The 27,382-nt window shown below is 31.7% G+C and overlaps 1 protein-coding gene across 5 annotated transcripts; it reads left to right on the plus strand.

Annotated features, from left to right (window-relative positions):
- The first annotated feature begins 284 nt into the window (after window positions 1-284).
- LOC107066422 (ATP-dependent DNA helicase DDX31) lies at window positions 285-27,382 on the plus strand. 5 transcript variants are annotated; one of them, XM_089170717.1, is made up of 11 exons: window positions 285-505; window positions 586-1,437; window positions 1,528-1,794; window positions 1,900-2,120; window positions 2,205-2,820; window positions 3,237-3,467; window positions 6,495-6,840; window positions 10,598-10,796; window positions 13,373-14,320; window positions 14,380-14,510; window positions 27,048-27,382. In XM_089170717.1, the coding sequence occupies exons 1-9, from the start codon at window positions 437-439 to the stop codon at window positions 13,503-13,505; spliced, it is 2,934 nt and encodes a 977-aa protein (XP_089026843.1). In that variant the 5' UTR covers window positions 285-436; the 3' UTR covers window positions 13,506-14,320; window positions 14,380-14,510; window positions 27,048-27,382. The 5 variants fall into 5 exon arrangements, with proteins under 5 accessions (XP_089026843.1, XP_089026834.1, XP_089026838.1 ...); XM_089170708.1 differs by lacking the exon at window positions 27,048-27,382 and adding an exon at window positions 22,670-24,159 and having other exon boundaries at window positions 14,380-22,330; XM_089170712.1 differs by lacking the exon at window positions 27,048-27,382 and adding an exon at window positions 22,670-24,159.

Consider the following 27,382-nt stretch of genomic DNA (forward strand, 5'->3'; position numbering starts at 1 on the left):
TATTCGTAATTATAAAATTTACACTGATCGATTGTTGATGTATTATTTTAGCACAAACAACGTCGAAGTATTTTGTACCATTAGCCGATGATAACACCAATACGCAATTGCGTAATTTAATCGTGAATATACATATAATTATATTACGACATTGCAAAGATCAAAACTGCGATAAAGGAAAAATTTGATTGGAGAAAATGCGATATGTTGCGTTCGATACTATCGAACTCGTAAATGTTGTCTGCGCATGCGCATTACGAGTATCGTAGTCTGGTGCAGTGTGTATACTCGGGAACACGTGACAAGTGAACGCGGAGAGGTTATGTTAACCTCGTGTTGTTTTTTAAACGTGCATTTGTTATGTGTGTTTTTATGTGTAATTTAATGTGCATCTAATTAAATTGTTTATTGTTTCTCTTGTTAATAATATTGAATAATGACAGTACAAGAAATGGATATTTGTTTAAATATTTCAACGGAGCCTGGTGTTGGTCGTTCTAACAAAGTAAGTAATTTTTATTTAAAATTTAAATTATGTTTGTGTGTTGAGATTTATTAAAGAAATAAAATTATTTATGTATTTAGAAAAAGAAGACAGTTAAAAACTATGTTAAAAGATTGAAAGTAGGAAAAAAAGAAAGTAAGGTTAGCAGTGAGTCAAAGAGTGTTTTGACTGCTCAAAGTGGTGCAGTCAAAAGGGTTAAACAAAAAGCATTGGCAACTATAGTTGCTAAAAATTTATTAAAAAGTAATACTGTTAATAATTCTCAGAATAAACAGCAATTATCTAACTCTCAGTTTAAGTTGAAAAATAAAAGTGATGCATCAATACCAGTAACCAATAAGTTTGATAAAGTACCTTCCACTGCAAATACTCAAAGTACAGATTCCAATAAAGTTACAACGCAGATAATAAATAATGATTCTAAAGAACCAATTATATCATTTGTTAAAGTTCCTAAAAAATTACTTAATAAAGCAGTTGTCGCAAAGAAAAGAAATGTTAGTGAAGAGAGTTCAAAGAAATCATTATCTGAAATATTTTCCAATTCAGTAACCAAAAAGAATGTAGAATCAGATTTATCAGATATAACTTTAAATATTAAAACCAATGACAATGATAAGACTCAGTCAACACATGAGAAATCTGTTATCGAACAGTTTCCTAAAAAATTTGATGCGATTAAGAGACCAAAGAAGTTTGACACCGATATAAAAAATAGGAAAAAGAATCAGTTCAAGGATCATAAAGCAGATAAAAACGAATCTTCAGATAAATCTTCTTATCAAAATTATAAAAAACAAACTGGTAAAAGTTCTTCTTTATTTAAAAATAATCCAGAAGTTCCAAATATTGGACAAAGACTTGTAAAACCAATCAGTGAAACAGTTTTCACAAAAATTCATTTTTCTGATCTCGACGTACATCCTTTTATGGTTAGTAATATCATTTTGATAGAATCAAGTATTTCAATTTAATATAATCATTATAAATACATTATCATATTTATATTTTTTTTTATTAAGGTATCAAATTTAGAACAAAATATGAACATTACTAAAATGACTACTGTACAACAAATGGCAATTCCTCAAATATTTTCTGGAAAAGATGTTTTAATCAGATCTCAAACTGGATCAGGAAAAACATTAGCTTATGCTATACCAATTATTGAATGTTTACATAAAATAAGACCCAAATTAACAAGGAGTAGTGGTTTAAGTGCATTAATCGTTGTACCTACAAGAGAATTAGCTTTACAAACTTATGAATGTTTTTTGAAATTAAGAAAAGTAAGTATTTGTTGTATAAATTCATTTTTTTTCTTTTTTAAAGATAGAAACATATACAAATACTTTCATTATTTATTTAAAAAATTGTTTGTTCTATTATCGCAGCCATTTACATGGATAGTCCCAGGTTATTTAGTTGGTGGTGAAAAAAGAAAAGCAGAAAAAGCTAGATTAAGAAAAGGTTGTAATATTTTAGTTGGTACTCCAGGTAGATTATTAGATCATATTAGACATACAGAAGCTTTAAAATTAGTCGATGTAAAACATTTTGTATTGGATGAAGCTGATAGAATGTTAGATGCCGGATACGAGAAAGATATTGCTGGGTAAAATATATTTCTTTTTTTACAGAATACTTTTATATTTTATAAAATCTTTAAAATATTTATATTTTTAAATTACATTTTTAGTATTGTTGATGCTCTTAAAGGGACAAATATTAAATCAGATAATTTAAATAATTCAAATTATGATCCTATGGCAATGTTAAGACAAAATAGTAGAAAAGTTTTCACAGATGAAGAAACAACACTTCCAGAAGAAAATAATCAAAAAGAACAAAGTTCTAATGATAATGAAACATCAAAATCTGATAATGATAAAGATAACGTAAAAGATGTAATTAAACAAGCATATCACTCGAACAGTGAAAGTGATTCGGAGGAAGATGATTTTCCTGTAAAGATAAAAAAAAGAGAGAAAAAATCTATAATAAAACCTACAGAAAAAAAAGAAGAAAATATAAAAATATCTTCTGAAGATCTCACACCACAAACTAAGCCAAAAAGACAAACAATTCTTTTATCTGCAACGTTAACTCAAGCCGTGGAAAAATTAGCGGGATTGGCTATGCATAATCCAGTTTTTGTGGATGCTGCAAAAGAAAATTTAGTAACATTTGGTGGAGATGAAGATCAGATCAATGAAGATTATGTAGTTCCTCAAAGTGTGCGTCAAAGTTACGTTATTACTCCACCAAAACTACGAATGGTCACTTTGAGTGCTTACATTGTTGATAGATGCAAGGTACAATGAAATATTTCATACGAATATTGTAATATAATTGATATTAACCCCTTGCACACCCTTTGCATTAATATTATTGTTAATTCATTTATTTAATTAATGTAATTTTAGTGATAAAAGAAATAGAATTTGATATTTGTATTATTTTGTATAAATAACAATTTTATAATTATATTTTTGTAATTTGTATTACTTATAACTATAAATAGTTATTTTTATATTTAAATCTAAGTATATTTAAATAAAATTCATATATTTATATTATATTAATAAAATAATAAATATAAATATTATATAATTGATGGCAATTGTGTGGGACAACAGTGGTGTGTCTACGGAGTGCAAAGGGTTAATTAAAAAGTTAAGTTTTCATTAAAAAACTAATTTCTTACAATATTCATTTTATTATTTAATAGCAATCTGGACACAATAAAATGTTAATATTCATGGCAACTCAAGATATGGTAGATTATTATACAGAAATTTTATCAACCATATTAACAAAATCAACCGACGAGGAAGACGAAGAATCCGATCCACTTGTAGATGTTGAATTTTTAAAATTACACGGTAACATGAGTCAAAAGGAAAGGACTGAAGTTTTCAAAAATTTTAGATTAGCAAACAGCAGTGTTCTACTATGTACGGTAAGTTCATTGAAATATTATTAATAAATTAATGTCTGTTTTAATTTGATGTAAACGACGATGTTTGTGGATCATTCATCGAATTATCTAAAATCATTTTGATGATATTGAAAGTCGAACACGTTCTTCTCAAGCATAGTTGGTGATTAGTTTCATGTATTATTACGTATTATGTATTAGTATAGAATGACGGTGCTTTCGCCACCGCAGGAGTTAATACAAAATATCGGTGAAAAAGAAAAAGGGGTGGGAGTGGTGAGAGGGGAGTTGATCCAGAGAAAGAAAGAAAGAAAGAAAGAAAGAAAGAAAGAGCGGAAGAAAAGCCATGGAGATACCCGTCGGCACTCCCAGAGCTGTAAATTATCTCGCAGCTTATTCTTTCAGGACGGAATTTAATATCTTTGGACCCACGCTGTGTCCGCAGGTTAAAAATTATGTGTACACACACACGAGGGCCTTCGTAACGAGTATAATTATGATCGTTGGCTCGTTCTGTGTCAGTGATTTCTTTAACCGTTCTCTCTCCTGTTATATTAATCGGTAAAATTCTCGTTTGCCAATAACGACCAAACAGAAATTCCATTCGCGAAATCAAAAAGACAACCACGATGACGACGACGAATCTTTTTTTTTTTTTTTTAAAAGTTAGTAATAATGCGTTCGTATAAATTTTATATTCCTCTTTTTTTGGTTGAATTCAAACATATATATCGTAATATATAAATACCTTCAATTTATTATTATTATTATTATTATTACATTACTTTTTTAATTGAGTTAGATAAATTTTTGAATTAAGCAATTGATCAAACAATTTTCTTTTTTTTCTATCCTATTACGATCTCTATCTGTCTAATTGTGAAAGTAAATAGTAAACTTTATATACTTTAATTTATATCACACCAAGATGTACTCTCTAAACCGAGTTTACGAACAACAACAACTCTCTTGGCGTATCTTATTAATTAAACGTACGACGAGTTAGGTTTTTATGATTAAAAATAAAAAATGAATAAACAACTATACAAGATATCGTATGATCCGTCATTATAAAAATTCAACTTGGTCACGCAACACTACAACGACGACGACGACGACGACGACAACGACGTTTTCACACCGTGCGAAATTAACTCGCTTGAATCAGGCAATCATATCGTCGTAGTTCATTGTCGTCGGTTGGACTTTTTCGTTATTATCTTTTTAGTTTCTTCGTTAAGGTTCTATAGCCGTCCAATTAACTGTCAAGAAATTTCTTCATTTTCCTTTTTTGTTTCTTCTTTTTTTTTTCTCTTTTTCCAAACAACAAAGTCTTCAGATTTTATAAGCTCGTGTATCTCTTCACGTTGTTATTATTATTACATACTCATAGGATTATTTGCAATAAGATCTTTTCACGTCTAGGGAATTTTACATTAAACTCACCCAGCCCCACACACCCAACCCCACTTCTTCCCTAGAACGATGATACTATTTTTGATGCTTATGTTTGTTTTGTTCGACATTAAAAATTACGTGTCGGTAGTTCCTGGCACGACGAAATGCACACCACACGCAAGGGGGTTGGGGGTTTAGGGGGAGGGGGGGGGTTGGATGGACGGTACGATCGAAACCCGCCCACGTTTTATGGCGTCACTTCAACCGGGGTTATTTTATGACAGTATTATTAATTTGAACGTTGAAAAGCCCACGAGGGGGTTCCTGCGGTTGGGAATGTTCCGCGGCTTCTCTCAGCGGTGCTGAATCCGGATCTACCGAGAGAGTGATATATGATACGAGTGAGATGTTTTGAGTGGGTGATCTATTCTGGATATCATCCCTGAGACTTGGTGATCGTGCTTCGACTCTTAAACGATCGTTTATCTTAATCGCCATCATTGATCCGTTGTTGTTATTATTCAGAACCGTTAATAACATTTGGTAGAATCGTAAACGGTGGCAAATAATAATATCTAGTTTGTACCATCTCGAATTTATAGTGTCTTATGGTAGGTAGTTCTTTAGGACTCTTATAGGGTTTTTTTATCTTTTTTTTTTATAAGAGATTGGATCATCAAATTAATTCATGACGAGTCCATGATGTCAGATCTTTTCTTTTATTTTGTCTATATTTAACGTATGATAATTAATATTTCAGAAAATACGTGTATACACACGTGGTATTTTAATGAGAATTAATTTACAGTGTTAGTAGGATAGACGAAGAAATATCAATTGAGGTTATAGTAATTCATTGAAATGTTAAACGAATGAAAAATGATCAAAGGTATATATCTACCTATATGTTATTTATTTCTCTATCGATAGTAGGGAATTTTTTTCTCGTACTACTTCACCCTGGCGCCTGTATCTCTCTGTGATCGCTGTCGGAGGCAAGCGCCGAATTAATTCGATGCAAAGACAAACAAGAAATTTGTATCGTGCCGCGAGAGAAAAATTTTCAAACTTCACTACGTCCGTGTACCTTTTCTCCTATTATAAGTATTAGGGTTGGTTGGTTAGCATGGTGTGGTGTGGGATCCAACCAAGAGAATGGATTTGAAGTCTCTTCTCTTCAGAACCCCGTCAACTAAGGAACACACTAATACTATTACATATAGAGTCTATTACGGTAAATCATCGAGCAACCGAACAGCTAAGAAATCAGGGCTGTGCCCTCAAACGTTCGCCGTTGGGGTTCCGCAGCGGGTGCTCCTCACATATTCACCTTCTTACAAAACGAGAATACGCGGTCCTCTCTTCAGTTTGTAAAGTATTTGTACACGGCAGGTTGACTCTGTAGTCCAACACAACAACAACCTCTTTGCTTATACGTCAAAGAACGATGAGACGTGTATTTGACATTCGACAGACATGAATTACGCGATTTATGACTAAGGGGATAGATCACTTAGAATCATCCACTCTCTTACATGGAGTTGAGTTTCTTTTTTTTTTTTTTTTTGAAACAACAACAACAACAACAACCTGTACCTGCCGCTGAGTCAAACTTTATATACGTTTTATTAATTTTTCATTTCGCATCAGGACGTCGCAGCACGTGGATTGGATTTGCCGAAGGTGGATTGCGTTGTACAATACACGGGACCACTTTCAACCAGGGATTACGTGCATCGAATTGGTCGTACGGCACGTGCTGGTACTTCCGGATCTGCAATAATTTTCCTTACACCACCGGAAGTTGAATTCGTGCGAATGTTAGAATCTAAAAGAATTCGAATTAATCAGATAGACATGGATAAAATATTAGGCAAATTGATAGGAGGACCATTATCCAAGTATCGTTCAGTTCAAGAAGCTGCCATTGCTCTTCAAAGAGAATTCGAAGCGTTACTTTTGGAGGACAAGAAACTTCATGGGAAAGCTTGTAAAGGTAAGCGTAAATTGATATTATTTTTTTGTATTTTCTTTTCCTTCCACAGACAAAGATACGTGTTCCGTTAATCTAAGGAAGAATATATAACCTTTGACTTAATAGAACTCGAAGGAAATTCTCGTAGGATAAACTGTAAAGTAGAAAAGGTATAACACGTGTTAGTAACACGTAACAACTCACACGGTAGTCCGTTTAACACGATTTCCTTTATCTCTCCCTGTTCCGCGGAACACGAGCTAGTGAAGAGGATCTACGAAGGATGAGGGAGAACACCTACTCTGATTCAGTTGGATTGGAACGAAAGCGAGCTGACTTCAGGGTAGAGTAAACCAATTCCAGTGTGAGCACCCTACTCGCATATAAAGTAACTCTTATACGACTGCGCTCTAGGGGGGTGGTGGGGATTGGGGGGTGGGAAGAGGGTTCTTCGTTCTCTGTTACCACTCTTTCCACCAGTTCTGTCTCGGTCTCTTTTCTGCTTCTCTCCTGCCACTCAGATATTTACATAGTCTATAGACGAGGAGGGATGATCTTGTTTGCCATGCCATGCTTACTCTATTAGGGTTGTTACGAGAAAGAATTTACTGGCTGCAATAATAAATCCATTAAGATGCTACGATTCGAATTGCTTTTCGAAAAGGGGGAACTAACTCGGGGTGTTTCCCCCACTTTATAATATCCCCACTACCCAATACCACCCCTTATGTATCGGGGCATCGTTTTCCCCGCGAAACGAAGATGTTTCCCTCATTTTACTGCTTTACTCTTTCCTTTTCCTTTATCCCTACCCTTCCTTTTATACTCGTATCCCATAGATGATCGATTGAATCGTTCACGAACCATGTATATCTGTGTGTGTGTGTGTGTCCTTTTCTAAAACCTAAAGTTATGTTTTTTATCGATGAACACGTTACTTGCAAATATTATCATCATTTGCCATTACAGAAGTGTCGGGTTCGTATAAGATGAACTTAATCGGCTCAACGTAGATGAAACTTTCGAATGAAAATAACGGGGATCAAGGAATAGAAATAGAATAAGAAAAAGAAGAAGAAGAAGAAGAAGGAAGGATCATAAATCTTTTTACTTTACTTTACGGAACTGTAGCAGCTTCGGAACTTGTTCGGCATCAAGCGTGGCTTTACACGAAGGTTAGCCACGGTTTTTGAGCGCTTAGCCATTTCGGGTTTGAGTGACGGTACACAGTTAACCACTTGACCGTTCCTACGCACGTACCCCGGTGATTGATAGATTAATTGCTTACGTTACTCTCTCGAACCCCTACCGTTCTTGTTGTTGTTGTTGTACTTTTCGCACTGTATTTTATTTCCTTCGATTGGGATAGTTTCCAATGTTATCGATTTGATAAGGTTAGGTTAATAGTATTACAATAATTAGATAATTAATTATATTTTGTAAAATTTAGAGTCTCATTTTGCTTACGTTACTTCCTGGAACTCCTACTGTTCTTGGTCTTGTTGTTGTTGTACTTTTTGCACTGTATTTTATTTCCTTCAATTGGAATAGTTTTCAGTGTTATCTATTTGATAAGGTTAGGATATTAGTATTCTAATAATTGAATTATTAATTATATTTTGTATAAAATGTAGAGTCCCATTTATACCATTTTGTGTTGTTGTAGATTGATATAAAGAATAAAGAAGAAAACTAGAAATATATGAGAGAGAAAGAATGATAATAGTAATGGAGATAAATAAGTGATAAAAAAGAGTAGAAAAGCAGATATACTAAAGTAAAGAATAATGACGTATAGTATAGCCATTTCCTGGCTTTTTACGCTACCTACCGAATTTATTTAATTCCTGACTAAAGCTAAGGTGAAGGACTATATCTCTCCCTCTCCCTCTCTCTCTTTCTAGTATAGTACACGAAAGGGGAAGTGGAAATCTCACTAATTCGTAACATTATCACCCCAATAGAGCCGAACGGCTCTCAATAGCGAGAACAACCCCCTTGTGTTCTCAACCCTCGCCACTAAGCTAAGGGATTCATCCATTCCAACCCGCCTATATATATATATATCACCCCCTTCCAATAGTGCCACTCAAGCTACACCCTCTTCGATATAACTTTTATCTCAAATTATTTACAAATGTTTTATTTTTTAAATCATTTATTGTTCTGTTTAATAATTATGATAATTAATTCATCAATTATTTTTGTTTCTTTCAAATATTATTTGAAATTGAAACAACTGATTTACATAAATTTAATCAATGTTCCATAATTAATATTTTTATACAATTATTAATTAAATAAATATTGTAATTTGTTGATTATAATTGAATAATTTAAGGATTTGTTATATAAATATATAAAGTAGTTGTGGAGTTGGGTTTTGTAGTTAGATCGAATTTGGTTTACGTAGTAGTATACATGTGCCATTCAGAGGGGGTGGCCGACACAATCCAACCACTGAATGTGGCTTCCGCCAAAACCACTTACGCTTTGTGGCGAGAGACTCTTAACAATACGATACAGGATACAAATACAATAAGACGCAGTTACATCACTTAGGAACAATGCCCACCCTGTTGTGTGGTGCACGGGTGCTCGTTCTCTTACGTTCTTCAACCCCTCTCCTTCTTCTTCTTCTTCTTCTTCTTCTTACATTTTTCCCATTCTCTCTTTCTCTCTCTCTCTCTCATTTTCTTCTGGGTAATACAGCAGCAGCAACAGCAACAGCAGCAGCAGCATTGTAAGATTTATGCGCTAAATGGAGAAAAACATTTCTCCCTTTTCAACGTCGACTTCGAACCAAATGGAAAGATCTTTTTACTTGAGTTTTTGTTTTGTTTGGAAGAAGACAAGTCAAGCAAGGTAGAAAAAAGTAATAGAAAAATCAGAACTAAAAACTTAAAGGTTATGTAAAAACATAAAGGTTCCTTTCAACAAATTAACAAAATTTCAATCTTTAAATAATATATAAAATATTATAAATTTGATATAATAATTGAAATAGTTCAATAATATTTATAACATATTAATATTTTATATAAAGTGTTGGTACCTATATATTAGGTTAGCAAGTAAATAATTGCATATTTTGTCGATAGCTGGCTTTTTAAACTCAGCAATGACTTAGTTGTCAACCCAATACTTTAACTATTTCTAGAATAATAGATTTTTCTATAAATTCGGTTACAAATATTAGTGAACACAAAACATACAAACACAATATGTTATTTAATTAAAATTTAAAATAATTTATGTAAAATTAGGCTCTTGTATTTTGAATTATTATAAAAAAAAAATGTAGGATTTCATAGAATTCATGTTGAAAAGATTTTAGTATGGTACGACATAGAAACAGGGTACACTAGCACATGTCGAATTCTCTCAGGACCGAAGAACCCCAGAGTTTCTCACCCATGGTACGGAAGTTAGAGATACGAAAAGAGAGAGAGAGGGAAGTGAGAGTGGGGGTTGGTAGTAGGGGGTGACTATTAGCTACAGCACTTGACTCGACCCCTGTTAATGCTTCGTAATAGCTCGCGAAGGGACACACTGTATACCCCATAGAATCGTATAACTTGGCCAGCCCCCATCGTCTTAATGGAACCACGATTAATACCAGTGTATTAGGTGTATGGTATAAGTAATCATTACATCGATAATTGTAACTACCCCATATATATATTATAACATTTGATTTAACATTGTTTGTTTAATTATTTGGATTTTCATATAGAAAGTTCTTTTATAACAAAATATTATTTTGTTTTTGTTACAGCATATGTTTCCTGGATGCGTTTCTATTCGACATATCCTCACGACATGCGTGAGATTTTCAATCGAAAGGAATTACATTTGGGTCATTATGCTAAAAGTTTTGGTTTGAGTGACAGGCCTCAACAAATCGGTGAAATTGGAAAGAAAGTGTGCGAACAGGAAACCAAAATTCAACCCAACAACAGACTTACCATCGATCGGTGAGTTATAAATTGAATATTAATTAAATCTATATTTAAAATTAACCCTTTCGTTCTTCACCATGCAATTAAACAAAAGCACCGTACTGAAAAGTGTGCATTGTACTCGGTGGTAATCTTTGGATTATCCATTTACGTTTTTTCAACGCCATCTTAGCAACTTATTGTTTGATGTACAGAAGATATTTTTAGCAGGATTAATTTAATATGGGTCAATATGAACAGTAATCGTCACCCGTACTTAGACGCCGGTTAAAATCGGCACCCATAACGAAAAGGTTAAATTATATCCATCCTATCAATTAATAATGACCAACCAACATAAGTTAACCTCAAATTTGTTGTTTAATTCTTTACAATCGTTAACAACACAGGTATTTTAGAAATCTAGAATATGTATGTAGATAGAAATGGGTATTAATGACGGATTCACGCGTGGCTTAGCGTGATAACCGTGATATTCACGTAGTTAACAGCTAGAGAACTAGAGGACAAACAGAAAGCAAATATGTCGTCGTGTGCGACACGTAGAACGCGTACGCATAACGCGGACTTCTAGAGAGAGAGATTGCTCACGTCAAAACTGTCGCGTTCTGTCATTCGTCATATACGAAGAACGGACGGACGTGTGTTCTACGGTGGCTGCCAGACCATAAGCTGGGTACTATACGCCTCTCTCATCGTGCTTGTCCTCGCTATTTCGTCTCCCGGTTCCTCCCCCTCTCATCCTCACCCTCACCCAGACATCCCGTATCTCTCCGTTACTCTCGAATCTACACACTCTATTTCTCTACAAGTGTATGCGTTTCTCGTATTAAACCGGCTTTTGCCCTTCTCCAGCAACAAGCGCATGGCTTGTTCACATCCTTGTTTCTCTTTCATACCTTCTCTATCCTATCTGTCGTTCTATTGTTCATAATTATACAATACGGCTATTAAACAGACTGATGCTATAGTCACCGTCATTTCCTGCGTCACTGTTTCCACCATTTACAGATACCACGGAATCCAACTTCGTTTCAAATTTTATTCTATCAAACAATTTAAGATCTAATTTTTCTTCTCACTCTTTATTTTTGAATCTGATGCATCAGGGAATTGTTGATAAGAACAATTTTGATCATGAAAAATATTGAAATGTGTTTTAAATGGGCGTGCTTTTGGTAAGCACGTACCCAAGTACCCTTCAACCAGTTAGAAAGAAAGAGAAAGACAGAGTGAGTGTGTGTGAGTGAGAACCAAGTCAGTTTTAATGGGTGAAAGGCGGGCACCAACCCGACGGTCCAATGAATCGAAAGACCCCACGGTGTACGCCTCTGTGGCTACGATTACGCTCGTTTCTGCGCTCGCGCGCTCCTCTCCCTTAAACTATAGAATAGGATATACGATGTATGTGTTCTAATTCGCTTACGCTTTCACATAGTGTTGTCGTTGTCGTAGTCGTAGTTGTCGGCTTTAGATTGACCGTCTCCCATGACGCGAATCGATCCTAATAAAGAAGAACGAGTTCTGTTTCGTTTTCGTATCGGTTTTCTCATGTTAGGTTCGTCGTCCGACAAGATGGGCGATGATCTTTCATATTTATATTAAGTATGTGTTGGTAATAGTTGTATTATTATTATTATTATTTATTTATTGCGTTAAGATTAAAGTAAATGTGTAATGTTTTGCTGCAATTTTGATGCAACCAATCATTTTTTTTTGTTTTAAATTAAAAAATATAAAAAATAATAATACAATTTTTTAAATTTTTATATTTTAATTTTAAATTAATTATTAGATTTTACTTTTGTTATTTTTAATTGTAAAAATCATAAAAATACGATATTATTCCAGTTAATGCAAAATACCAATTAATGAAATATTTATTAATATATTATTTATATATTTATATGAATATATAAATAATAAATAATAAATAATATATACATATATATATGTATATATATATATGTTTAAATATTAAAAAAAACCAAATTCTTTTGTACAATTTGATTTATATCTTATTATATTTTCATAAGTATATCAATTAAGGATCATGCGAGCAATTTATTTTCATATTTAATCATCTCCCATTTTGTACATTTAAAAAGAAAAATAAGAAAAAAAACAAATAATGTAATTTTTTTTAGTCTCATATCATTGATGGATCTTCCACTTATGGAGAATGACATTATAGTACTATTACATATATGATTTATGTATACTACTCTTTGAAATACTTAAGAATTCACCGGTTACGGTACGACGAGTTCACAAAGAAATGGTGACAAACGCGAAATTCGGTACGCCAGTTGAGAAGAGAATCTGTTTTTTTCTTTTTTTTTTCCCCGCCTTTTTATTACTTTTTTGTTAGACTATACCATATTCTTCTCTCCCTACCATTACGCGTGTGAATAAAAAAGAAAGGTTATGTTGCGTGTATCCTTGTACATTTTAAACCGAGTCACATTTTTTTCTTATCAATTTTCGATTACGTTCATTCTGTTTCTCCACGCTACGTTGTCAAATTACAGAAAATTGTGGGTTAGCCAAAACTGAACGATTTAATGAATCGTTATTTTGAAATGTTTCAGATCTGATCGAAAGACTCAAGGAAAACAAGATGGTGGTCATCGTAATACGGGAACTTTGAAGAAAGTTAGGATGTTGAACGTGTCAGAATACGACAGTGGTTTACCAGCTCTCAAAAAACCGAAGAAAAATTAAAAATATTAATAATTTATTTTGTTTATTTTTATTACATACACATACACACATAACAAAATAAAAATCTCAATCACAATCTTTCCAAATCCTAACCACAATCTTTCCAAATCTTATTGCAAAGTACAAGTTAAAAATCTGAATTATTTTTTTATTTTTATTACAAACACACACACACACACACATTACAAAATACAAATTTACAAAATACAAATATACTATATACATATATACATTTCTTAGAATGTTAAAGAGAATTTAAACATTTGTACTAAGGAAGATAATCATTTTGTTGTATGATATATCGAGTAAATGTAATATAAGTCATAAAATAGAAAGAGAAAGAGGACTTCTCTTCCGACGGTTTTCGCATTAAGAGGAAATTCATTTAGACGATGTATCAAAAGCGGTGTGAGAAGGAGCCCTGTGTGTAGTAACATTGTAAATGAATCGCTCCCCGAGGCATTAATTACAAAAATAGAATCTATCAACGTGTTCTACCCTACTCGGCAATATGATTACAACTTTAAGAGACTTCTAGTACTTTAAGTCTAACATACACATACACACACACAGATAGAATAACGTATAATCATAGGTGGACGAAAGTACGCGGCATGGAAGAATGGACGTTCTGAGAGAAGGACAGAAGAAGAAGATAAAGAAAAAGAATGTACAGTTTTACAGTGAGTGTGTGAGAAAGACAGAAGACTGGTTGGTTGGTGTTTCGAGCTACGAAAAGATGGCGGAACAAGAAGAAGAAGAAGAAGAAGAAGAAGAAAGGGATGATGAGGATGAGGATGAAGGGGAAAGGGGTGGTTAGTTTGAGAGGGGGAATATGATTAATACTCGGGCATTATTTTGAGATTTTTTGCAGGCCGATCCAGGGGCGCAAATTGCTTGCAAATAAAGGCGGCATCGGGTGCGGACTATCGCCGCCGGTAGGAAATGAAAGATAGAAAAGGAAGGAAGGAAGGAAGAAGTAGAAGAAGAAGAAAGGGCAGAAAGGTGAGAGAGAAGAAGAAGAAGAAGAAGAAGAAGAAGAAGAAGAAGAAGAAAAAGAAGAGGCAAAAGCAAAGTATGAAGAAGAAAGAGAATACTATGAAAGAAAGAAAGAAATAAAAAGAGAAATAAAGAGAGGGAAGCTTAATTTAATTTAATTATGCCTTCTTTCTTCGCTACCAACGTGCTGGAAGATAGATGAGAAGGAGAGCCATGGAATCGTGGCCATCTTCTTCTTCTTCTTCTTCTTCTTCTTCTTGGAGGATGGCAAACGTCGAGTTGAGTTGAATCTCTTGGTCGTTCATGCTACGATTTTCGTCCTGCGACGATTATTATTCGTCCCCATCCTTTCGAACTACTTTCCTTCTTATTCGCGCGCATCAAATTAGCGGTCATTATCGTAGTTGGGTTCATGTTCTTCTTCTTCTTCTTCTTCCCCCTATTGTTGGAATGAAATCTTTCTCACACACATACACATACATTTACACATACTTATACAGAAAATCGTCATCTTTTATCTTTCTTATATCCTTTCATCTACAGTTTAGTTATTTTTCCTTTTTTTGGAGGTTATCTTAACACTAGATATACCACTATTTTCTACCACACTAGTCAAAATGACTGGTGTATATATAAAAAAAAATGCTTTTTAAGGCTTCTAGTCTTTATTTACTCTTAAAAAATAACAAAAAATGTTTAACAATAATCATTTTAATAGATAAATGGATGTATAGACATTTTTAAATAACAAAATGCTTAATTATTTATAGAAATCAAATGTTACATGAAGTAGAAATTTGGAATTCAAATGGCCCCACCGACTAGTCTCAAAATGACTGGTCTGTTATATCTAGTGTTAAGTATCGAAACTTTGATTGGTTATAATGCTAGGATATAAAATGTCCTTTCTACCAAAAAAAAAAAAAAAATGTTCAAACCCGTTAAGTTGAATGCAGTGATCGATCGTCTCAGAGGTGATAAAGGTTATGTAAAATTCATTTTATTTATTTATATTACTATTCCTATATTTCCGCGTAATTCCTATGAATATGTGTTGTGTGTGTGTGTGTATATGTGGAAAGAGAAAGATTTAAAAGGAATAGAAGAAGGGGTGGTGGGAGGGAGGACAAAATAAAAAGGTTAGAAAATCAATTTAATCGTACGACTACGTTCCCTTCTTCTTCTTCTTCTTCAACTTGAGAACTTAGTCTTCTTCTTCTTTTTCTTCTTCTTCTTCTTCGTCGTGTTCGTTGTCTTCTTCTTCGTCGATGCATTTTCGAAACCCACCCAAGTGGTCATCTGCGCGGCACGGAGGCATTAGAGAAACGAATAGTACGATATTTATTCGTAATGCGCATAGCAATTCGTCGTGGGGTTCTCTCAGCATCGGTCATAGTCATCGCACGTTTGAAGCTTTCAACGTGCGCGCGTGCACGTTCCTAAGAGACAAGGGTGTCGGTGGGGGAAAGAAAGAAAAAAAAGAGAGGGGGAATCAAGCAAGCAATAGGCTAATATTAGAGGTGGGGGGTACAGGGTTGAAGAAAAGTATAATAATGAAATTTACGGATTTAGGATTATTCATTTGAATCTTATTTTCAAGTAGTACACTTGAATTATAGTATTAATAGAACTATTTGTGGTTTAAATAAATAAAATATATTAATTAAAATAATGTTTAGGTTAGTATTGGGGAAAATTGGGGTTTTTTTTGGTTTTTGGTTAGGATTAAAATGTAATGTAAAATTGTTTTAGGTGGGTGCATTGGTATGGGGTTACAAAGTATTATTATATTATATTATATATATGTTAAAATATATATAATAAATATTATAAATATATTTATAATATATAAATATTATAAATATATATATATAAATTATATTATATTATATAAATTATATTATGTATATATGTTATACTTTTTTTAAAGGAAAATCATAGATTTTGAATGGGAGTGTAATATCAACCCTCGTAACACGTTTATCGTACAACCGTTAATTTAGAAACAAATCGATAGTGAACAACCATTGCGGAAACGTATTAAAAATCCGATTCGATGATCGTTCCATAGCTTTCGTAGAAGCAAAAGAAATAGCATCATGGAAACGTTTTATTGGCCTCGCGTGCGAAGAAGCCATAGTCCCCTATCACACCCTTCGGCACGTTTACTCTCTTTTACTTCTTTCATTTTACCACACGAATATCTCGTTATTTTCACGTCCTATATGATGTCACATTTACAAACGTTCGTTTCAACGTACATTTATATATATAAAAAAAAAAAAAAAAAAAAAAAAAAAAGAAACAGAAAAGAACACGGACACGGAAAGTTTGTTTATAGTTTTAAAACAAAACAAAAAAAACAACCACATTGTACAAAATTACTTGGCATTGACGTCATACTTCTTTGGCAACGTGTTAATCTTAAACTATAATACTTAAACTAATCTAAAACGAAATCCAAGGACGTATTTGAAATCTTACGAAAAATTAGGAAAAAAGATATATTTTTTTTGTATTCGATTGAAATTTTTTTATTACAAAATAAAATTAAAAATTAACAATTTACTTATAGGAGTTGTTTCTATAATTTTGAATGTAATTTAATTGTAAGTTACACATATGTTGTATTTTTTATTTCAAGATATTTATTAGTATTAACTTTGAACATAGAAATAAATTTAATATAATGTTGAATATTAAATATTACCATTGAATATTAAATAAATTTGATATAATGTTGAACAAATAGAAAACCAAGCACCGTTTGAACAATTTACGAGTTCACGATGTTTGACGTTTTTTTGAATTCTTGTAAGATTATTTTAACTTTAAACTTATAATTATAATAAATAAACAAATGCAACAAGTAATACCAATACTAAGGATATCTTATTAAAATGAAAGAATTGTAAAAGAGGCAAGTAACCATTTTTTTTTTTTTACATTAAACTATCTTTCGAATTTTCTCGTGACTCTTACGATTCGTCATAGATGCACACACACTCACACACAGATATTATACATATCGAGAGAAAGAGAAAAAGAGAGAGAGAGAGTAAAATGAAAGGATAAAAGAAGAGAAGAAGAGAAGAAGAGAAGAGAGGAGAGGAGAGAAGAGAAGAGAAGAGAAGAGACCTGAAGAATCTTTCGACCTCAATTTTCGAGGCGTACGGCGCAGCCGGCGCAGCGGATCGATGCCGATTCGAGGCGTGAAATCCAAAGGCAACGAGCGAGATATTCACAGTAATGACTCGTAATAAGCGACGGAGCTTGCCGGCCAATGTAAACGATCGAAAAAGTCGTTAACTGGTCGGAAATCGGTAATCACCTGGAATAATCGGCTCCTCATGTAAGTGCTTACGTTTTTATATACGTCTCTGGTGTTAGAAAGAAATCGAGGCCGGTCGTGCATACCCCGTGAAGATGGATATGCATTATAAAAAAAAAAAAAGAAAAAAATGAAAAGAAAACAATATGAAAAGTAGCATAAAAAACAGAAGAGAATTATGGGGGTGGTATGGTGAACGAAGAAAATTATAAAAAGGTAGTATATTATATGTATATGGTTGTAAAGAACATTCATTTTTCTTAGTCCCCCTGTAGATCGTTATAAAAGTTTCTACAATATTATAATTGATTTATTGTAGAATTTAGAAAAAATGTTATTCAATTTTTTCGTTAGAATTCATTTTGGGGATTCTTATATGGGCCACTTTTTAGCCCTCTTACCCTTTAATCAATCATTTTTAGTATTTTATACGAATGAAAATGGTAGGTTTATGCGATGTTATTGGTAGAATTGCAATTTCCCGCGTAAACGGGGTCCACGAATGTAACTACAAAGATACTCGTGGTTTTTTGGAAAAAGTTAGGTTAAATAAATTATATATTTATGTATATAACCTTTTAATCAATCATTTGTAGTATTTTAAACTGATACGAATGAAAAGTATCCGTAAACGGGGTCTACGGATGTAACGACAAGGATATGCGTGGTTTTTTGGAAAAAGTTAGGTTAGACAAAATATATTTATGTATATTACTCTTTAATTAATCATCTGTTGTTTTTCAAAATAACATATGACTAATAAAAAGTATCCATTTTGAAAACAATAAACGATATTAGTGGTAGAACTCAAGTTTCCCGCATAAACGGGGTCTACGAATGTATCAACAAGGATATGCGTGGTTTTTTGGAAAAAGTAAGGTTAGACAAAATATATTTCTGTATATTACCCTTTAATTAATCATTTGTAGTAATTTAAAATAACATATGACTAATAAAAAGTATCAATTTTGAAAACAATAAACGATATTATTGGTAGAATTCAAATTTCCCGCGTAAACGGGATCTACAAATGTATCTACAAGGATACTCGTGGTTTTTTGGAAAAAGTTAGGTTAGACAAAATATGTTTATGTATATATATATATATATGATTTCTCGTGAGTTAGGCCGTTAACGCGGTTCATCTTGATAAGTAACAAGCCCGTAAACTGCTTTCACCGATGCGACGACGCAGTTACTGAACTGAACTGAACTGAACTCACTGTGTTGTGTGTGCGTTCACGATACGATTTTCTTGCGTTACCGTCGACACAACACTCACAAACGTTGAATACTATGGATAATACAAACGATAATGGCGAATGGCCATATAACAACAACGTAGGTGAACGCGCGAGCGGTTACTTAACGCTCATTATAATTAACACGCTAGATGCGTTAACTTTCCCAGGAGAAAAGCGAGAATAATATGCCCGTTCGTAATCGCCCCCCTTGTACACATTTAACGTTATCGTTTCCTCGATAGATTTATGCTTTTGTTTCTTCATTTCTTCTTATTCTTATTCTTCTTATTATTATTATTATTATGTTTCTTCCATTTTTGAGTTGAGTTTATTTTATACAAAACGATATAACAGATAATATCGTTTTTATAATTTTCTAGTGTTTTACTCTCTTTTATTTTTTTTTTTGCTTCAGGTTATGGAGATTTGAATTTCAAATTTTTTCTTACGCAAATAAAATAACATAATTAATATAATAAATTTAATGATAAAAAAAAAACAAACAAAGAAACAGTTTAGATATCTTAGAATGTATACAACAGTTGGAAATAATTGTTATTTGTTTAAAAGCAAAATTTTTAAATATATGTAAACTTATTTATGGGTTTTTGTTAAACTTTCAAATTGATATAAATTTGATTTTGCAAAAAAAAACAATTTTTATTCTTATATAAGTATAAAATTAAATATAAAAAAAATATGTAGAGAGATTAATCATGAAAATATATACGATATTATTGGTGGAATTGAAATTTCCCGCGTCAACGGGGTCTACAAATGTATCTACAAAGATACTCGTGGTTTTTTTGGAAAAAGTTAGGTTAGACAAAACATATTTTATGTTTTAGAATAATTGAATATTTTATTCAAAGCTAATACTATGTATATATATTTATGGGGTGAAAAATTTTCTTATGAGGTTTTAAATATCATTAACTGTACAATTTTTTTTTCCCCCCATTTATGATTTAACTTTCTCATTTTTTTTTCTATTTCTTTTTTTGTTTCGTAATTCACAACACGATTCTACAATTTCATAGTCATTTACTTCACATCGGAAGTTAGAAATACGAAATTTTGTCGAGTAAATGAGTAATCGTAATAATTTAAAAATGAAAAAAAAGTATATATTCTCGAAAAGAACCATTAAAAATACTTCAAAATCATTAAACATATTTTCTAATCGTGATACAACTCTTTCTCTTTTTTTGTTGGTTTCTTTTTATTTCGTGAGTCATACAACACGCAATTTAATAATATCCATCGTTCTTTTACTTCAGACCGGAAATTCGAATTCGAAACTGGTTAGTTAGTCCAAATGTTTAGTGTGAGTCAAATCATTTCATTCAAATGAATTCTTTGAATTGTAATCCAAAAAATTAGAAAATGTGTCTAAGTAAATAAATGAAAAAATAAAAGAAACAACAAAAACTGAACAAAATGATTTATTGAAAAAAACAAATCATTAAAAAAAAAAAAAAGAAAATGTATAAATAATGAATAAATATTTGAACAAAGTAAGTAGTGGTATAATAATTGAACGTATACCAGAAGATATTTCACGAAAGAGGACAATTTAATGAACGATCGTTGGTCGCGGGAGCGTGGAACTCGGTGAAAGCAACATAATCCGATTTCAAAGATTCCGGGTGTCTTCGGAAGTAGCAGCAATATATAACATGCACATACACACATCTATATATATATATATATATATATATATATATATATACAAATATCTCAACAAACTTTCATACTACTACTACAGTTTGATATTAACTCGTTCGTGTATCTAATATACAACAAGAGCTTTGCGTTCCAGAACAATTAACCGATCGCAATTAAGACATCTAAATTAATTCGTTATGAAGAAGATTGTAGTAGTAGTAGTAGTAATAGTAGTAGTATTAGTAGACATGATGCATAAGCTAGTAGAGAATGCTAACAGCTAGCTCGGTAATTGCATGGGTTCTCACAAAAGCTACTTATATGTATATGTAAGTATGTGTAATAAGTATAATTGTGTATATATATATATATATATATATATATAGGTGCAAATGAGGAATCCACGATTCTCTTTAAAACTCTATTTTGTGTGTGTGTGTGTTTGTGTGTGTGGATAATAGCCAACGATTACTTTATTTTACAATCTTCCAGGATTCTTTAAAGAATACACGGACAATTTCACTTACACGCGTTTAACGTCAGTAATATCTTTATATATATCTTTATATATAACAATTCATTTTATTTTAATACAATTTTTTGTCTTTAGTGTGTTTTGTGTGATTATTTTTAGTTTTTTATTGTTAAATTGTGGGTTTATTATTTATAAGTTAGCTTATTGGTTAGATACTGGAAGTTTTCAGTAGATGGCATTGTATTGCAATTCAATTATTTTGATATATTCACGTTTTACATTTTTTTCAGGTTTTTTATTAGGATCTCTAGCACTTGAATACGCTATCTGGTGGCCAAATTCAAAATTAGAGTAGATAGGTCGAATTAATACGCCGCGCCCCTGCCTGAGATCTCAATATGACATAACTAATCATTTATTGTACTTTGTTTTATCTTTTGATAAATTTTTTTTTTAGTATTTTAATATTTCAAATTTTAATATTTAATTTTTATCGCGTTTATTTTGTATTTTTTATCGCTAATTGAAGGATTTAATATTTAAAGGTTATTTAAGTCTCTTGGTAGTGTACATTTTCGATAGATAGCGCTGTATCACAATTCAATTATTTGGCTATATTCACGTTGTACGTTTTTTTTCAGGTTTTTATACGACATGACCTTACCTTTTTCATTTTATGAAAATAAAATATAATTCATTAATTATATATATATATATATGTATATTATGTGTGTATACCTGTGTAAGTATATTTATTTTCCTTTTTATTTGCAATTTTTTATTTGGTTCTTTATTTTCTGATTCATAAAACTATGTCAAACATTTGTTTCTTTTTTACGATGCAAGATTTTGGATTCATATTCCTTTTTTTGTTTTTGTTTTTTTCTTTCCACTTGGCAAAATTTAGCAAGAAAAAATTGCAATCGCTAAACATATTAGTGTGTCTGTGTATGTGTGAGTGTGTGTGTGTGTGTGCCTCCCTTTTATCCATGATCATTATGCTAATGTCTACTACCGCGTTTGAGTTCTCGTGATTGCGCGAAAACGAAGGCCGTTTGTTTGATAATCACGCGATGCCGATTACACGGACTTGCGTACTTACTTTACCGTAAGTATTTTTCTTTTTATAGTAAATTCTATCTAAAATATCTAATCACATATATATATATATGATATACATACACATAACTTTTATACAATAAAATAATTCGTATTTTCAAAAATGTGCTAATAATTAGATTAAATGATATAAATAATAATATGAACGCGTGTATATAATAAATATAAAATATTTATTAATTATTTAATAATTATAATTATATTATATATTTAATAATTAATAAAATTTATTAGTTTTAACATTTTGATTTATAAAAATAAATCAATTTTATGTTTAGAGTCAGTGAACGATGATTATGATTTGTTTTTTTTTTGTTTTTTTTTTCAGGTTAGTATTTGCAGTGATTGATGCAACAACGTGAGTCAATGTTATAACATGGAAATAACCTTTTTAAAAATTTGTTAATATTATCAATTATATAGTATATTTAAATATATTGTTAAATAATATTCACCCCCAAAAAATGGAATAATTTTCAAACAAAGTATCATCATTTCAAGAAGGATTTGATTTTGATACAAATATAACCTAACTAACATAAATTTATTAGGTGGCGAGGGGGGGAGGAGGGTAGAAAGAATATGGATGATTATAAAAGAATAACATAAAAAATAAAAAATAAAAATAAAAATATGTAAAGCAAAGAAAAAGAAATTTTGATGTATAATGCAATTAGAGTAAAACCTATCCTACCTAGCAAGAGATGGGATTGTTTGTTGTTCTGACGGTAGGATGAATTTTATGTAACAATTTCGTTATTGTCCCAGTCCAGTTGGTTTCCTGACGCGATAACGGTGCTCACACCATGCTCTGCAACCACGTTGGTAATTGTCGTTTTTCACGTCCGTTTCCTCGTTTTAAACTATGCCAGCCGCGTACTTCCTCCGGCATTTCACAGCATTAACGAGTCCCCGGCATTTGTTTAACGACACTTCAAGGACTTAATTGACGAGCCCCTAGCGAATTCACAACCACCACCAAACATTCACCACCACCACCACCACCACCACTACCATCACTACCACCGAATGGCTGGGTTTATCATCGACGAGACTACCAACAGTGTAACGATCGATAACGTTTTTAAACTTTGATGTTACATTTTTTTAACTACAATGTTCAATACTTTTTTTTGTTTGTTTTTTTTTTTTAACGATATTACTTACAGAAAGAGTTTGTTTATTTTACTTTGTGTGTGTGTGTGTATTTTTTTTAAATTAATTAATTAATTAATTAATTTTGTTTGGAGGTTAAGTAGTTCACGTAAGTTTGATTTTGTTAATTAATTAATTAATTAATTTTTTTTTGGAGGTTATGTACTTTATATAAGTTTGTTTTTTTTTTTTAACTTACTATAACTTTTACTTACAGATAGCATTGTATTTACTTCGTATGTACGTTTTCTTGTTAATTAATTAATTAATTAATTCTTTTTTTTGGAGGTTATGTCGTTCATCTCAGTTTGGTATTACCAAATTAAGAATTTCTATATCTGTGTCAATATTTTTAGATTCATTATATCGATTTGTTATTACCAATCCCTTTTTTTAATAGGCACGAATTTTTGTTCCAATAAATAAATGCAACAAAAACAACAATATGAATAATATAAAAGTAAAGTATTAACAAACAAACAAAAAATAATAATAATAATTAAAAGTTAATTGAAACAAACAAGACATTAATCGTAGTATAAGATAATCTCTAGAAGATCAATGATAAAAAGTTTAAACGAACGTTGAGATGAAATTTGTTTCAACTTGATGGCTGTTTATTCTCTTTCTCTCTCTTTCTTCCATTTTTTTTTTTTTTTTTTTTTTAAATAAAAACTCATCAACGATAGAAAGAGTATCGATCGATCGATTCGACTAAAACGTCGATACATTTAGAAAATCTTTGACACCATTTTTCCCTTTTCCCCTCTTGATAAAAATTGTTGATTGGTGTGACCAGGTGAAACAAAAAAAAATGAAACACAAAAACAACACAAGAAAAATTGTACAACACAAAAAATAGTAGGAAAATGAGAGAGAGAGAGAGAGCGAGAGAGAAATGTATATATAGATAGAAAGAAAAAGAAATAAAGTACACAGTGGGGTTAGAGGAAGGGGTTGGGAGTTGGGGGTTGTTGCTGCTCGAAAATTATTCCGATATGAAACTCATCGGGCGCGGCGTATCGCGTCAAAGGAGCCAATTTAAAAAAAGCCCCTTCCAAGATTATCAGCGTCCGCGCGTCATTGCGGCGGGATTAAAATACAAAAAGAGTGAGAGAAAAAGAGAGAGTTAGAGAGAGTAAGAGAGAGAGAGAGAGAGAGAGAGAGAGAGAAATGGAACGTCAAAAAGAGGAAAGAAATAAAAAATGCCATAGGATTGGTAAACTTTTCGGTAATCTGTCCCTCCACTCACTTTGAATCTCTTTTAACCAATCATCTTCCTCTACCCCTCCTCCCATTCCTCTCTCTTTTTCTCTCTTTTTGATTCTCTCATTCTATTTTGCTCTCTTCTCTTCTTCTTTCTCTTTTGTATCTCAGTTTGTATTTGTTTTATTTTTATTTTTATTTTTTTTTACTCCTCCTTCTTCTTTTACTTTGTCTAACTGTCTCTTTTTATTCCTCTCACCTTTTTTTTTTTTTTGATTTTCTCTCTTTCTTTTCTCTTCTATTTCTCTCTTTTTTCTTTCTTGTTCTCTTCTTTGATTCTCTCTTTCCCCGTTTTTATCGTTTCAAACTTGGTAAAAGAAAGTTATCACTCGAAGAAAGAAAATGAAAGAAGAAGGGAGAAAAAAAAGGGAAGAGTAGGTAAGGAAAAGGGTACCGGGGGATATAAAAAAGGGACGAAAGGAAGAAAAAGTTTGTGATTGAAGGTGTTTTGGCTCGTTAAATTACATCATCGGTAAGAGGTAAGAAGGGCCAATCGAGGTAGTTTGGTAGATTTTTAGTTCGTATTAAAGATACTCTTTAAAAAATAAAAAAAATAAAAACAAAAAACTTTTAATCCTTCCATGTTTTTTCTCTCATTTATAATTCTCATCGATTTTTAATAATTTTATTAATTTTATTAATTGATCTTGTCCCCTATTTTTTTTTTTAATGTTAATTCATTGTACACACAAAAGAGAAAACAGTCTTGTACAACATAATAATTAATAATATTAATTATTATTTTTTCATACAAAATTATTCTAATTGTAATATTAATAATTGCGATTAATATTTTATTATTTTTATTTTATTAATATTATTATTTTTCCCCGTGGGGGTGGCGGGGAAGAATACGCCCCCAGTAATCCCTGCTTGTCGTAAGAGACGACTAATAGGGAAACCCAGGAAAAATGGGAAAAATAAAAGAAAATATTATTATAATATAAATAAACAATTATTAATTCTAATTGTAATTAATATTTTATTATTTTTATTTTATTAATATTATTATTTTTTCCCGTGGGGGTGGCGGGGAAGAATACGCCCCTAGTAATCCCTGCTTGTCGTAAGAGACGACTAATAGGGAAACCCAGGAAAAATGGAAAAAAGAAAAGAAAATATTATTATAATATAAATAAACAATTATTAATTCTAATAATAATAATAATAATAATAATAATAATAATAAAGTAGCCGAAACAATAGAACACATAATAGGGGGTTGTAAAATACTAGCAAACACCGAATATACGGAAAGACACAACACCGCAGCAAAAATCATACATAAAGCAATAGTGAACAAATACAAACTGGAGAACACTACAACACCATACTACAAATACACACCAACAACAATAATAGATAACGAAAAGTACAAACTATATTGGGACACAACATTACACATAGACAAAACAGTAAAATACAACAGACCGGACATCACATTTACAAACAAAGAAGACAAGACAACATACCTAATAGACATCTCAATACCAAACGACATCAACATCACACAGAAATACAGAGAAAAAAATAGAAAAATACACACCACTTGCACAACATAATACACAGAATATGGAAACAAAAAAAGGTACACATCATCCCTTTCATCATATCAGCAACAGGCATTACACCGAATAATTTTAAATCACATCACACACAATTACAACTAGACCCAAATATACACCAAGAAATACAAAAGACGGTGGTTATATTAAAAACATGCAACATAACCAGAGCCTTCCTAAATTCAGAAGATTAAAACTGTCAGACCTGGCAAGAGTTCTGTCTGATATGCAAATATGCCCGAGAAATCGGAGAGAAATAATAAAATAAAAAATAATAATAATAATAAATGTAAATAATTTTTGCACAAAACACACGCAAACACACTCACAAACACGTACACACATTCATTCAAAATGTTTGCAATGAAACGATGAAAATTCATGATCAAACAAAACAATCGATAATTTTTATTTAAACATTTTTTTAAAATAATTATTTATTTAAAAATTTGATTTAAAAAAAAAACAACATAGAAGAAGAAGAAAAAGAGAAAGAGATAGAAAACAAAAAGAAAAAATAAATGGAACTATGCCTTTGAATGGAAAATCACGCAAAACTCTACGGCGGTCTTGTTTTTATTTGTTTTCTTATTTCTATGGGGGTTTTAGTTCGGTGTGTACTATGGTATTACTTAGACCGCACGTGACTCCGTGACTCTTCTCGTTTCTTCTTCTTCTTCTTCTTCTTCTCCTTGTTTTTTATCTTTTTTCTTGTTTCAGAAGAAAACACGCGAGCGAAGCACATGTCGACAGATGGTGGAATCGAACGTCGCTTAGCATTGAACATACGTGCTCACATACACACATACACACATATATATATAAATGTATATAAATCCAGCCTTATAGTTTTTTGCATCAAATATTCAACGTTTATCTAGTTTTGTGAAATGTTGAGAATTGTTTTGATAATTATTTTATTGGTTAAACTAATTATTAATAATTGTGTAGATAAAATAATTATATCCTAAGGGGGGTGATGGGATTAGATATATAACAAATTATGGTTCACGGATACTTAATTATATTAATTAATTAAATCTATTGTAAATTAA

This window comes from Polistes dominula, unplaced genomic scaffold, assembly GCF_049000335.1.
Source record: "Polistes dominula isolate Pdom_NZ unplaced genomic scaffold, Pdom_raw_medaka contig_29, whole genome shotgun sequence".
Lineage (NCBI taxonomy): Eukaryota > Metazoa > Arthropoda > Insecta > Hymenoptera > Vespidae > Polistes > Polistes dominula.

What these genes read in the sequence shown, in the direction of transcription:
- LOC107066422 (XM_089170717.1), top strand. Translation starts at nt 437, where the DNA reads ATGACAGTACAAGAAATGGATATTTGTTTAAATATTTCAACGGAGCCT. An exon ending in TCGACGTACATCCTTTTATG is followed by an intron (nt 1,438 to 1,527) that starts GTTAGTAATATC and finishes TTTTTTATTAAG; the next exon opens with GTATCAAATTTAGAACAAAA. An exon ending in GCAGTGTTCTACTATGTACG is followed by an intron (nt 3,468 to 6,494) that starts GTAAGTTCATTG and finishes ATTTCGCATCAG; the next exon opens with GACGTCGCAGCACGTGGATT.